The sequence below is a fragment of the Phaenicophaeus curvirostris genome, chromosome 6, assembly GCF_032191515.1.
Source record: "Phaenicophaeus curvirostris isolate KB17595 chromosome 6, BPBGC_Pcur_1.0, whole genome shotgun sequence".
NCBI lineage: Eukaryota > Metazoa > Chordata > Aves > Cuculiformes > Cuculidae > Phaenicophaeus > Phaenicophaeus curvirostris.
Genome location: NC_091397.1, coordinates 11,154,295 through 11,168,579, shown reverse-complemented (window position 1 = coordinate 11,168,579; position 14,285 = coordinate 11,154,295). Strand labels below are relative to the sequence as shown.

Here is a 14,285-nt window from a genome sequence, read left to right as displayed (position 1 = left end):
TAAGTTTTTAGCTACAAATGGGACAATAGACCCATTTGACAAAAGAGCAAATGAAGAGGGTCAAAACACTGATTTTTTAAAATACAAACCTTAAGAGAGGATAATGGTTTTAAATAAGGAATAAAGATGTTGCCAGGGAAAATGCTGCCAAAAATACAGAGAAGCATCCTGCAAGCTATGAAAGTCTTACTGCCAAGTCAGTAATAGTGAATACATAACACCCTCTTGGACAATGAATGACTAGCAAGGTTCAGCTGTGATAAGGGAATTTCCACATGGCAACACAAAGTTTTGTATCTTGTCTCTTTGTGCTTTTCACCTTTGTTAAAGCAATACAATTTTTCTTGTTTTGCAGAATGATTTTTAATGACTTTAATCAGTTGCTGGTCACATGGTCCTTAAGTGCAACGTTTGCACATAATTTTAGTTGGACTTCCTGAAAATGTCATAGTTGGTGTTACTCAGGGATCTGTAATGCAGAATGCAGTCCAAAGTGAATGCACACCAGCTGTAAAAAAGAAGGCAGTGTTGCAGTCTATCTGATATCCATAACATTTAATCTGAACATTCCTGTTCAGCTTTTGAAATCTTAGTTTGTCTTATCAAGGTGCTGTAGTTGATGAACATTTTAAAACTTCTCAGAGGTCATCTAAGAAACTGAGGAAAGAGGAAAGCTCTATATTCTTGCCATTACTGAGTCACAAAGTATAGGTAAAATAAGCCTTTAAACCCTCTTCTTGTCGCCACACAACTACAGACAGAGCTCAAGGCTACTTTAATAACAGATTAATTAAAAATAAGGCATCTTTCTACCTATCAGTAAATTGCCCCTATTGCTGACGTTGTGGCAGTGCTCACCTGCTCATTGCTGGTGGAAGAGATACTTGACTCTGCTTCTTCTTCCCCTTTATCCTCATTCTTGGACTTCCAGAATCTCCCCTCGCGAAGAAAGCGCTGGTGCAGTTCCAGCTCATCACAGGCCTTCTTCCACCCCATACTGCGTTTCACATGCAGCCGATGGATGTTAACTGTGATATCTTGAATGTTTTCAGAGGGGATCCAGGCCCTTTTGAATAGACAATACAGAAAGGTTCAGAAACACTAAATACAGATGAAGGATCTTGACCTGAGAAATTGAATTCAGAAGCAGTTTTTCACAGCGTTTGATTGCTGACAATTCCTTTTTACTCAGAATTTTGTATATTCAACACATTTGAAAGAAAAGGGACCACATACCATTAGATTTTTGTGTTATTATAAGATCGTGTTAGCTGTGGGTGCTATGGCTAAAGGCCTCCACCAGCACCATGAGCAGTCTCATCTCCTACCTGCTTTCCTGCTAAATGCCCTGAATCAGACACAAAAACAACTTTACTGAAGGTTAACATTATAATCCAATTTACCCCTTTCCCTTTTTGCTAAAACTGTCAAAGAATGTACCTTAAGTAGAGACATTTTGTAATTTGGGCCCCTGTCTATCAGGACTGGACTCATGTGAGGACCATTATGCTCTTTTTTTTTTTTTTTTTCTGGACTAAATTTGCACCAGTGAGTTGGCTCCTAAGGTGCTTTGTCCACTTAAATACTTTCAGAGAGTCTGCACCGAATTAGATGCGCAGCTCTTGACATTTTGAAAGGTTATACCAAGCAGCATTGGACATTTAAGAGAAAGAGTCACTGCCATGCATGTCTACATAACAGAGTAAGTACTGTAACAAATTAAATGTCTGCGGTCAGTCTCCTAATTCTTGCAATACAAATTTCATTTTCATGCAGTCAATGAAACAAAGCTAATTTACACCAACCAGTAATCTGGCCTTTCATACAAGCCCAGCACAGCAACTAAGCAATGGCACTCAAGTAAAATGTACTTTGCCTATCCTATCAGCACATGTTTAAGAAGATGCAAGCACCTCATCCCATCAGTGTCATGTTACTTCGTTAAAGAGTTTGAAGCTGTGTGGACTTAATGCCAGAAGTACTAATGAGATAAGCTGCATTTGCAAACAGATTCATGGTAAATCATTCTGTGATTGTGGCACAAATTAAGATTCTTTACTCATTTTATGCCTATCAGAAAGTCTTGGTAGTTCATATAACAAATGAAAACAAGTTACACTAAAGCAATTTAAATAAACAGCCTCATAAAATACTGTTACTAAACTGTCTAGGCCCTTTTGGGATGCACCAAATTATATCACCTTCCTTTAACCACAAATTATTTTGCAAATGTGTCCTCTCCTCACATTATAGGCACATAAATCAAACAGCAAAAAAAATTAGAACATTCACTGTACTAGCACTACCATAACCTTCCCCAAATGCCAAACAAACACTGGAGATAAAAGTAAAAGTTGATCTCAGAGAGTGAAGTTTCCAATGTAAAGAGTGATTCTCTGAAACTGCAAACTGGCTCACAGCAGGAGCTCTGTCAATGTTCTAGCAACTAGACAGAAACATTTGTGATGTATATTATGTTACTAAACCACGAAATTGCTATGTGCCTGCTCAGAAGAGAAAATGGCACGAAGTCAATACTGCTGGTAGTAAGAGCACATTTCTGTCCAATTTTCACCTTGGATTAGCAAGCTGCTACTGATTGGAATAAACAGCTGAAGTTCGCTTGCCTTCTTTAATTAAAAATGCATTAAGTACCAAGCCTATGGCAACTATGGAGAGGGAATCTCCTAGCCACTTGGCAACTTTGGATGTGTTAGACTGAACTTTAAACTTTCTGAAATAATTATGGCAAAGTACTCAGTCTTTCTAATGTTGGCAACTAGCTTAGCCAGGATTTATAACATGATAGATGAGATAAGTTCACTTAAGTTTTGTTTGTAAAAAGCAGCACATGGAATTAATAAATTACCTTTGGTGGTGATGGCCAAAAAAGCGAACATCAACTTGATTGTCCTCTTTCTGCATGACTTTGGCTGGCCAAAACCCAAAGCCTTTCATTTTGGCCCAAACCAACTCATGATTAGGTATCTGGAAAAAATGTTGTATTCATTATTGAATATGAAGTATTACATTGATTTATCCCATAAATATTTCGCTGTATACATGGTTGCTGATTATGTGTAATGTTATTTTCATTTTTTACCATACACATTTTCCTGCTAGATGTATTGCTGGGATCAAAGTAAAAAAATACACAAGTCTGGAAAGGGCATAAATGTCTATTGAAAACAGAGATTTTAAGCACCCCCAAAATCAAACTTGGCTTTGCAGCTTTATCCAGGAGCAAAGTTTTATTTCTGTAAGCTCCTTATTTTCTTGTGAGACTGTTGTAACTGGCTGATAACCAAGTTTTATAACCTATATTGTTAAAGCTTTGAACTTCAATCAGCATTTCACTCATGTAAAATATCTAGGCTTAAAGAGTCTTAACCATGTTTTTGAAACAAGCCTACTGAAATGGAATATTCAATACATTAATGACACTAAAATTGCAGGCTTTTATACAGAGAAACAAACAAATAAAAATCTGTGTCAGCAACATACACAAGGATAGCAGAACCAATTGTCAGGTCGTGCATTTGACAAATAGAAACAGTTCTTGCAAAGCTGCAGTTCATCCAGCTGAAAAACAAACAAACAAACAAACAAAAAATAAGAGCCCAAAATCCTATTTATGTGACTTCAGTAGTATTCCACAATCTTAAATAGTTAATTTTTTTTAACTTCCTTGCTAATTTGGTGGAATTAATTCTGTATGTGCAAACTAAAGGTGTGAAACTCAGAGTGGATGAAAGACAAGCTGAAGAAACATTATTTATATTTTAGCAAAACAAGGCAGAGTGAGGAGACTAATTCAACTCTTAATGATTTATTATAGCTAAAATGCAAAGAATAGCTCTTTAAATTAATCAAATATTTAAAGTACATTCTGAAAGAAATAATTCAACTGTACAAATGGTGAAAATGTAACAGCTCCCTAACTTTATTTTTTCACCTCCTTTGAATGTTGAGAAATTCTTCAATGCCAATTACAGAATTTGGCAGGAATTTCACCTCAGGTTCAGTTTATATTAGCAGGTACAATTAATTTGAGTCCAGTTATGTATTGCTAGATTATTTTAAAAACTAGAATTTGAATATCACTATCTTGCAAATGATAGTTTAGATGCAAAAAAAAAAAGAATTCTGAATCAACTGGTTAGAAAGTTAGAGGAAAGTTTAGAACACACCACACCCTTTTTATTTTTGTCACATGAAGAATAATTTTCTTAGATTCTGAAATGAAAATCAAGTATCTTGTCCATATATTTGTTACTTGGAACTACTTACTTCATGACATGTGTCTTTGTAAAGCATCCTTGCTATATCAGCTTGTTCACTGTCCGCTATAAATTAAAAATAAAAGGTATGAACAATTACAGTACGATCACAGTCCTCACAAAGACTTGATACTGTCATTGCTATGACTTTTGTGCTGTAATTGTCTTGCTTGAGAATCTAAAACATAATTTAGTCACTTGGGTAACCCTTCCATTTAAAATATTCTGACAATCAGTTCTATATTTGTTTTCTCTCTCATATTGATACGCAAAAATACTGTTGGGAGCTTTTAAACTGCAATAAAATATATATCCAAGGAGCAGCAGCAGGGAGACAGGGTTGCTTTTAACATGAATCCAGTTTTTTTCTGCTAGTGTCTTAATGACACACTGCAGTTGTCCTTAAACATGGCTCTCTGCTGTCACCACTTGACAAGAGCACAGGTACAATCACACAAATATTTCTGCTCAGAATTATGCTTCACAGTCTAATTATCACTATGTGTTTCTCTTTACACCCATGTATTTCTACACACCTCTCCCTACCATCGGCAGTGTGGATCTCCTGATGCTGCAGAGAGGCTGATCCCACCCTCCTCCCAGTTTCCCTGATGCAGTGAGCCATGTTTCCCTATGGTGAGCCATGTCTGCAGGGAAGAACTGCTCCTTCCTGAAAGGGTGGCTCTAGAGAACCTTGTTACAGGACCTGGGTATAGCTTCTGGACACGGTGGTGATGTTTTTCTACTTCCAATCAGACCACCCCACCCTATCAGGCACTTATTACTTTCCCAGTGGCTGGCAGCTTCTCCGATGGCTGCACCTCCACACGCTGCACCAGCAGGAAATTTCTAGTGTTGATGTAGCTATATTTGTTGTCAAATACGGCAGATATAGCTCATGAGTGAAAAACACGTGTCTATAGTACGTTTTGGCTTACACAGCACATCAGAGGTCAGACCTCTTTCCACCCTAGAACAATGTATGTATATTGGCAGAAATCTGCAGTGTAGACTGACTTCTCACTTAGGCTGCAGGGGAAACAGGATGGCAAATGTGTGAATTCCCACTAACAGGTTTAGCCAGAAATAATGAAAATAGTTGTGTAGTAGGTGGGCCAGAAACGAGCCTGCAAAGTCCTCTTGCAGCTTACTTTGATTTTAAGGGCTTTCAAATGACCTCGTCCAAACTTATGATTATCTAACACCAATTTCAACCCTGAACTCGTGAGTGTCCTATAAAGATAAATTAAACAGACCAAGCAATAAATGTAGTACTTTACCTCCATAGAAAATCACTGTATTGTGTAGCAGCAGCTGAGCATCTGCTTTGAACTCCTCATAACTCCTGTACTTTCCTTCATTTACTTTCTACCAAAAGAAAACACAGGACCGTGAAAAAAATTGTTAAAGTGCTGTACCTGTTTTATGTACAGAGCTTTCACAGAAATCTGCATTATGCAACACAGATCAGACACTGCCTTTCCTGCATAAAGAAGGAATACTTATACCTCTCTGACAGTGTTTATTAGTAATTCTGGTAAAGGTAGATCTGGAGTAGCTTCATCACAAAGTGTAGCCCAGTATATTTGCACAAATTAAAATATATTCCCTGAGGTGTAGATTTTGTATCTTAAAATACCAGCTAGTTTCAAATCAATGTTGGCTGTCTTTATATTGTACTTCCAGGATCTTCACTTGACAGTCAGTGTTTTCTGACAAAGGCTGATTATCTTAGTCATCCAAACTCATACAAATGTTTATATGGAACCATGCAGTTCATGTTTCTAGTATGGTCATTTGTGTGATAAAGAATGCAGCATTTTCAGTTACGCTCTGTCAAGAACACCTATGAGAATTCAAACAAAACATCACCTGTTTCTAGGATGTTACCGAGGCCAAAAGACCTTCTGTGGAAGCAGGTGAAGGTGACACAGTGAGAGGAAAGCCTGACCCATTTTCAGGCTCAACCAATGTTGCCAGTACTTCAGGTCAGCCAGTAGTGCTGGTCTCAAAAACTGATAGTGAAGCTATTGTTTATCCATGTGTTTCCATAACGGTAATAATACAACAGCTTTTCACATATGTGGTAGTAAAGGGCAATTTATACTAGAGCATTGCATGGTAACCTAGTTGCAGCAATGAATAAAGATGAATATGCTGTTCACTTTGGTCATGTACAGTTGATTTACGTGAGTCATGTTAACACTTTTGGGGTTTAGAAAAAAGGACAATGTATCTACTAGTACCTTATTTTTGGAACAATTAATGCAAAACAGATGTTTCAAGAAAGTGTTGGTTTTTCATAGTCAACAAAACAATTGGCACTTTATGAATCACTTAGATGTTTATAAAGTTGCCACCTACACAAGGCCTTAATGACTAAAACTGGAATATAGTCAAAAACACTGGGCCAGACATGCAAACATGGGCACTCAAGTCCACATTCAGTGACTTAGATAAAGAGTACTTTCTCTGAAGATTTCGGGTACCTACAGCTCCCAGTAAAATCACAGTACAAAATGAATATAGGATACTCTATACCTGAAAAATAGGCACCATTCAAAATGGCTTTTGTTGGTTACCTATTTATGAAGAAAAGTTTGAAATTTTAAGTTTCCAATACTGAAATACTGATCACAAGGAGAATTAAACAGGATTAATACTTTAATTCTTAAGGTTTATCTTCAGTGCTAAAAATACACCGTTACCAGTGTGGAAGCTAGAAAGTAAGCCACTCTACCTCCTGTATAGTAGGAACATCAACAGCTGAGTGCACCAGCCTTCTATACATTGGGTGTTTGTTGTCCTTCCCTTTCTTGTTTAGATCTATAGCCTGAAAGGACCATAAGACAGTGTAAGTTACTGCATTTAGAATCAGCTGAAAACAGACACACACAAATTTTAAAAAGCCAACATTTGAAATATTTCAGGTGGGGAATACACAGGACCAAACTGCAGATTCACAGTCTGAGAGATTACATATGTGTCAAACCTGAAAAATGTCCATTTCAGAGGAGCCACAGGCCCATGGCATCAACTACTCCTGCCAGAATATTAATCCAAGCAAAGAGACATGGTAAGTCTATATTGACATACACACACCACTTATGACGGGAGAAATAAAATAACACTGTCTTGTACCCCTCCTCCCTGCACAGTCACACACGGCCAAACGCAATGCATCCTCTGCAGTGCAACCCAACACCTCAATAAACTTCCCTGTTTCAGACTCACCCGCTCCTTCATACGAGAGACTATGAATCGCAGGTATGTGCTCATCTCTTGTTTACTTGTGTTTTTTTTCTTGATACTCTGTCAAAGAAAAAGAGGTTTATATTACTATTTTAAAATACTACTTCAAAATTCATCCAATAAAAGTTTTCGCTGCATCACATTATTTGAAAAGGTAACTTTGAATGACATATCATATAATTCTTTAGGGAAAATCTTTTCTGGGAAATTAGTAACACTAACATGTCAAAATAACTATGTATATTGCTTTGAGTTATGTCTGGGCTGAGGACTTCAGCTACAGAAGAATTACAGGTTTTATATCCACTTGTATGCACAATACTTTGCAAAACCTCTCACGTAAAAAATTGTCTAATTAGAATAAAGCAATAAAGAAAGTCATTTTAGGGAGCAGCTTAAAATTTATTTAATGGTCCTTTTATTAGCAAGGCATTAATATTTCAGGTAAAATAAGAAATTATTTTAAAAACACTATCCAGTACCATCTACAAATTCTGTACTTAGGCACAATGACACCATCTAGGAGGAAGTCAAATAGGCTCTAGCCAGTAAATAGTCAAAGCACTTCTTACAGCTTGAGAAACAGCAGCTGTTGATTTTTGTCATTCTTCAAAAAAAAAATCTAGTTCAGATTCTGGAACACAGACTGCTTCTTTTTAGCAGTTCAGGATCCAGTTTTCTCCCCTCATCTTAGACTAGTATAGAAATTTATATCTACCCTTTAAAGTCAATCGAGGCTAGTGGGAAGCACTGCATACAAAAAATGCTCTGCTAAAGAGAAGATGGCTCTCTGCAAATACCTGGCCTGCTCCTACAAACCAGCCTTTCCAATTTCAGGTCACAGCAGCTGTGCACAGTTCTGCCTGGCCTTACAACAGCTGGCTGAAAAGTGCCATCTCCTCCCTGCTCTTTCCTACAGTAGTTCTCAAAAACAAAAGGGAAACAACAACATGGGTTCTAGGCTTACTATTCTGAAGTGATTTCCAGCTGCTCATATCTCTTGCAAAATGTTTACAACTCTGAAAGCACCGAGTGCCAAGCTGAGCTCCCCCCTTCTCATGCCTCACATCACCACCAGTATGCAAACTGTGTGGACCAAGTGGCGCAGTTACACCTGCATATTCAAATTTTGATGGTCCTTCGGAAGTTCCACATAACTGTGCAGATGACTGTTGCTTAGCAAACACAAGAAAAAAAAACCCCAAAACCAGAATCCATGTCCTAATAATAAGCTATAAGAGGTATGAGGCTTACAAACTATTAATCACTAGAAGTGTCATATTTCTTACTGAATTATTTATGTATGACCCTGAACATATAGAGGGAGCAGACACATTGAGTACAGGCCAACTACTTTTACATATTTACTTGGGAAGAGTATAAATTACACATTAGTGTGATAAAATTGGATAAGATTTGATTGTGTGCCCTCTGCTTATGTTCCTTCTGCAAGATACCAAAGATTGAAAATCACAGTCTGGCCCTTGCACTACAATAAGCACACAATGTGTGTGTCCCAGGATTGTACTTACTACCTCCTTAAATCAGAAGTGTACACAACACTACTAGTGAAGGTGTTTATTTTATTTGCTTGCTTAACAGTATGCATAGGTTCATTACAAACTATGCTGAAATACCGGTTCAGTCATGAGCCTGTATAGATGCTACAGTATGCATAACAACACTATAGCTTTTTCCCGACAGGACACTAGCACTGTTGGATAAAACTCACTATTGTGAAAAGGGCCAGCATCTGGTCTTTCTAACACTTAAGTGCTTAAGCATTATTTTCACAATATTAAAGGTTCCCAGACCTTCCTTCCAAACACTGGAATGAGACAGAATTTTACTCTGCATTTATGTCTGAATCACCTTCTGTATATTCATGTTATACTTTGTCTGCTGTGCGAGCGTGCATTCTGCTGGAATTCAATTCACCTATTCAGCTTTGCATAAACCAACATCGCTACTGCAAATGCAAACCCAAATGTGCATTAAATTATCTGCATTATGAAAGGCTGCTGTCATTTTGTCATTTTAGGCAGTGGAGCGCTGTACGCTTGCTAATGACACAGCATTTAAAAAGACTGAAACTTATTAGGACACAATAAAATGCACTTGCACTGACTAGTTCTTCTGCACTTCTTTTTCTGACATGGTTCTGCATTTATCATCCTTTGCAAGTACTTTAGAATTCATGCGAACAATTTTTCATGCCCTGCTGGGCAATGCAGTTTGTAAGAAACTGTTAAGATAGATGGTTTACAGTATTATCCTTCAGATCATAAGAAAAGATAGATAACTGTCTTTGTATTGTTATTGATGTCAGCAATTAATACCATCTTAAGCACCAATGAAAATATCATTAACTTTCCAATTCAGGCAAACTTGAATTTCTCCACTTTTCCTTCAATTCCCTGTATTGATTTATTTTTAGAAAAAATTGATCTCCAAGTTCCTCTACTAAATGCTGAAAGGCAATGAATTTTGGGAATTGGAGACTATGAGCCAGCAAAATGCCTTTTTATGCCCAGATTGCTGACCCTTTGTGGAAAGCAAGTTATAATCCAACCCCTTCATTTACTTTACAACAAAGGTTAGCCCTTTAGGAGGCACCACTCACAAATTCTTCAGAAGCTATAATGGAAAATGTGGGGTTTTTTAATAAAAAACTCCCTTTGACATCTTGCAGTGTTCACAGAGAAGTCAACCTAGAGTCACGTAAAGCAAGAAAGTAGATAATATTGGAGGGGGCATATGATTTACATAAAATCTGTTCATATATCTCTGACACAAGAATATATATCCACTTTCAGGTCTCTCTATAGCCAGAGTGAAGTAGAAAGTATAAATGAAAGTTAGGTCTTTCCATTCCCTACTTTTGGGAAACAAAAGCACAAAACCAATGACGGTGGCTTGTGAATCTGCAAAAGAGGCAAGATCCACTGTGTATCTTTTCCCACAGTCAGACCTACCAAGATACGCCACTGCAAACTGTGTTTAAGTTTCTTTCAAGGAGTCTGCTAAGATTCAATCCAGCCCCAAAAAATTATCAGTATCCTTATACTAGTAGATATTCTATTTGTAGGACATATTATCTTAATATATGAATGTTACTATGTCTGGCTGGGATTAAGTTAATTGTCTTCATAGCAGCTCATATGGTGTTAAGGTTTAGATTTATAACCAAAACAGTGTCAATAAGGCACTGATGTTGTAGCTCTTGCTAAAAGGTGTTTGCACAGTGTCAAGGCCTTTGTTGTTTCTCACTCTGCCCCCACACTGACACTGGGGAATACACAAGAGCTTGGGAGGAGACACAACCAGGCAGATGACCTGAACTAACCAAATCTTCCATGCCCTGTAACATCATTCTCAGCATTAGAAAGACAGAGGAGGGAGTTTAACGGGATTAGCCATCTTCTGCCTAGAAATTGGCTGGGCATCAGTCCACCCCAGTCTACCCATGCAGGGTAACGAACAATTGCCTTTGCATCATTTGTTTTGTTTTCTTTCTCTCTTCTTTTATCTCTTCACTTATTGAACGATTTTTATGTTGACCCAAAAGTTTTCTTGCTTTTACTCATCCTTTTCTCTTCCTCTGTCCCACTGGGAGTTAGAAAGAAGCAAGAGAGTGGCTTGTGGTGCTTAGATGCCCACTGGGGTTAACCCACTTTCCTCATGTAGAAGATTAATGAGATCTGGTACGTGGAAGGCCAAGGCTGCAAACCAACTCTTTGCTTGTGGGTGCAGGAGATACGTAACATATACCTTATCCTCCATGGCACATCTATTTCTTAGAAGCTGGTACCCGACAGTTGGTTTTACATTGCTTTTTGTAGTCAATAGTCCAGATAAATAGTACTGCTTAGCTGTTAAAGAGGCAAGCAATATATTGCACTGTGCAGGTGCGACTTATTTAGCAATTCTAACATGCTTATAGAGCAGGAATTCACTGCAAGACTTTATGAACAACACAAGGTCAGCAGCACCGAAGGGTACTGCCACTGAACACCCCATGCTGCAGCAGCACCATTTATGACAGAAGTGACTATCCTGTGCACCCTGAGTTTGCATGTAGTTCTCAACACCCAGGGTGACAATGGTCACGATGCTGCATTTGAAGAGAAAAAAATAAAGAAACTTTAAGAAATGAAAGGTGCTAGTGCCAGCATTCTGTCTAGCTACAAGGGCTTCAATTACATTTACCCCACATAAAGACGTCTCCTTATAATCTTCCATTAACAAGTATTTTTTTTTTGCTTCCTCCCTCAACTGTCATGTGTATACACACATCAAAGAGCTTCATATCAGTTCAGTGATGGATTAGGTGAAGGCTGCTCAATGACAGATGCATATTTCTAAGGCACCAGTTCCATTTTCAGAAGCAATTCAGACTCCAGGGGCGTATCTGCAGAGGGGAACTATGCACAAGATTCAAACATGCATACACCACCGTTGTTCATAAACTCCATGCTTTACTGACTGGCCCCTGGATTTTTTTTAGGGCTTAACTTTCCAGAGGAATTTGGTGCTACATATGGAAAGCTTTACTGCTCTGCTGCCTCTCAAACTCCCAACTCTCAGGTCCTCAATTTTCCTATAATATTAAGAAAGGTATACAAGCACACAGGATGGGTCTCAGAGTAACCAGTGTACCATATGCCCAAAGCAGCATTGAGAAAACCATCTACCTGAGCAGAATGTGGCATTAGACCTGCTTCTTTCAAGACCATATACAGTTAAACTATATTTTTCAATGCATTAGGTGCTTTTTTAAACACTACGGCCAAATCCACAAACTGGTTTGTACTTGTATGGTGCATAGAGTGCCTTCTGAGAAAGAAGCATCTTTTAAACTCAATATACTTTTACATGCACAAAGGAGATGGTAGGAGGCTCTAAGTGGAAGCTTCCCAGTTTTCTCACTGCTGTGGGCAAATTAGTTTATTAAATATGCCTTATGCAGTGGCCAGTTCTGCTGTCTAGCTGACTTACCCAAGGGCGCACGCAGCTGCAAGGTGCATGAGGGGGATCTGCTGAGCACTAACACCTCCCAGGCTGTGGGCTCTGTGCACTAAGCCATGTGGTACTAATACAGGTCCTGTACTGCGACTTCCCTTCACCCACCAATCCATGGCTATTATTTGTGTGATTACACCAAATCCTGTTTATAGAATGTTTCATCATATCGCCATCTAACAAACACTTACTAAAGTAAGTCAGTAGAGCCATATTCTTTCTTTCTTCCTTTTATTTTACATTAACCATACTGACTGGCAGCTAGTACCTACACCTCCCTGACTTAAGTACTTGTGTTACTTCACTTAAGTAACTTTCATCTTCCTGTGCTTCTATCTTTCTAATGTTTGTTGTTCTCACTTGCCGAATTATTTCTAAAGTTGATTGCGAACTGCGTGATAGTGTATTTTTATGCACTCCATGAAATGCTTAGTACAGTACCACAACTCAAAATTGCCTATTTATAGAATACTTATCAGCACAGCATTTAATATTTAAGCTCTACAGTTTACTTTACTCTCATATATATATATAAACCAGAAATACTGAAACACCTATCATGATAGGTAAATTGGTTATAATTCCTTGCAAAGCACATGCATAGAAGATCACACTGATCAGGAGATTGTAAAAATTTAGCAAGCAAAACCTCATGATTAATTATTTCTTTTTGCTTCACAAAGCAAAATTCATTCCTCTGGGACAAACTATATGTCACCATGCCTAATTTTGCCTTTCTATAAAACTATTTCAAAATTTAAATTAAAAAAAGAAGTTACCACAACATGTGATCAATATTCTCCTACTCAGATTTTTTTACATATCTATCCCCCCTGCCCCAAAACCCACTAGCATTTTTGCGGTACTTTCTGCAGACTTTAGGTGCAGAATTAACAGCTGAAGAAAATTAATTTCCTCCTTTTAACTAACTAAAAGAGCAGCAGTAAAAGTGCAAGTCTCCTGCAGCCTTCAGAAATCAAGTTGACTAACCTTGTGTTAAATAGACCATTCCAGTAGTGGGAAAGGTAATCTCTAAGTTCATTTGATATCGAGTCTTTCTCTTGTGACCTGTCTACCAGGAATTCTGATGATAATACCAATTTATTTCACTTAAGACAATGATTAGTCAACAGTCAGGGAAAATTTTCACCCACTGCAATGTGGTTTGAATTGAACTTTGACTCCTGTCTCCTGCTGAGAATTATATAGGGTACAAGATATTCAGATTGGTACCGCCAAGTTAGAATAACACAAAGCCAGGAACTGGACATTCTTGCTTACAGATGCAGCGGAGAAAAAAACATGAGCAGGGAAACAGAGTTCAGAGCAAGGTCTGCAAGAGACCATAATAAACATTATGGGAGGAGAAATATTCTAAAGTTATGAACAAATCCTTGGCAGTGTCCTTTATAAAATGTTTCTGACTAGTGAAGTGTACAAGATAAAGCTGCACAGGTTGATTGAACTAGTACAACCAGTAATTTCAAAATGAATAATCCAAAGGCTTGCTGACCTTGGCAGCATTACAGAAGCAATCTTTACATAAGAATGAAGTGTTCTTAGATTATTTCTCTCAATATATTAGGTTTCAAACATACTTTCACTTCACCTTTGTGAAGAGCTTTGAAAGCTCTAGGTGAAAAATGCTATGTCCAGTTACAAGAATCAAGTATGAAAATATATGCATCTTTGTCCCAGCTATTACTTTTCTTGAACATACATATTTACTGC

General features: G+C 37.9%; 1 protein-coding gene across 3 annotated transcripts in view; it reads right to left on the bottom strand.

Annotated features, from left to right (window-relative positions):
• Nucleotides 1–14,285, bottom strand: part of ZMYND11 (zinc finger MYND-type containing 11) — a 108,238-nt gene that overhangs the window by 11,957 nt on the left and 81,996 nt on the right. For all 3 annotated transcript variants that reach the window (XM_069859326.1, XM_069859327.1, XM_069859328.1), the window contains 7 exons: nt 7,515–7,592; nt 7,021–7,113; nt 5,561–5,648; nt 4,291–4,346; nt 3,505–3,582; nt 2,870–2,988; nt 859–1,066 (listed from right to left, as the gene is read on the bottom strand). In XM_069859326.1, the coding sequence (XP_069715427.1) occupies nt 859–1,066; nt 2,870–2,988; nt 3,505–3,582; nt 4,291–4,346; nt 5,561–5,648; nt 7,021–7,113; nt 7,515–7,592 (720 nt within the window). The remainder of the gene's footprint in view (nt 1–858; nt 1,067–2,869; nt 2,989–3,504; nt 3,583–4,290; nt 4,347–5,560; nt 5,649–7,020; nt 7,114–7,514; nt 7,593–14,285) is intronic.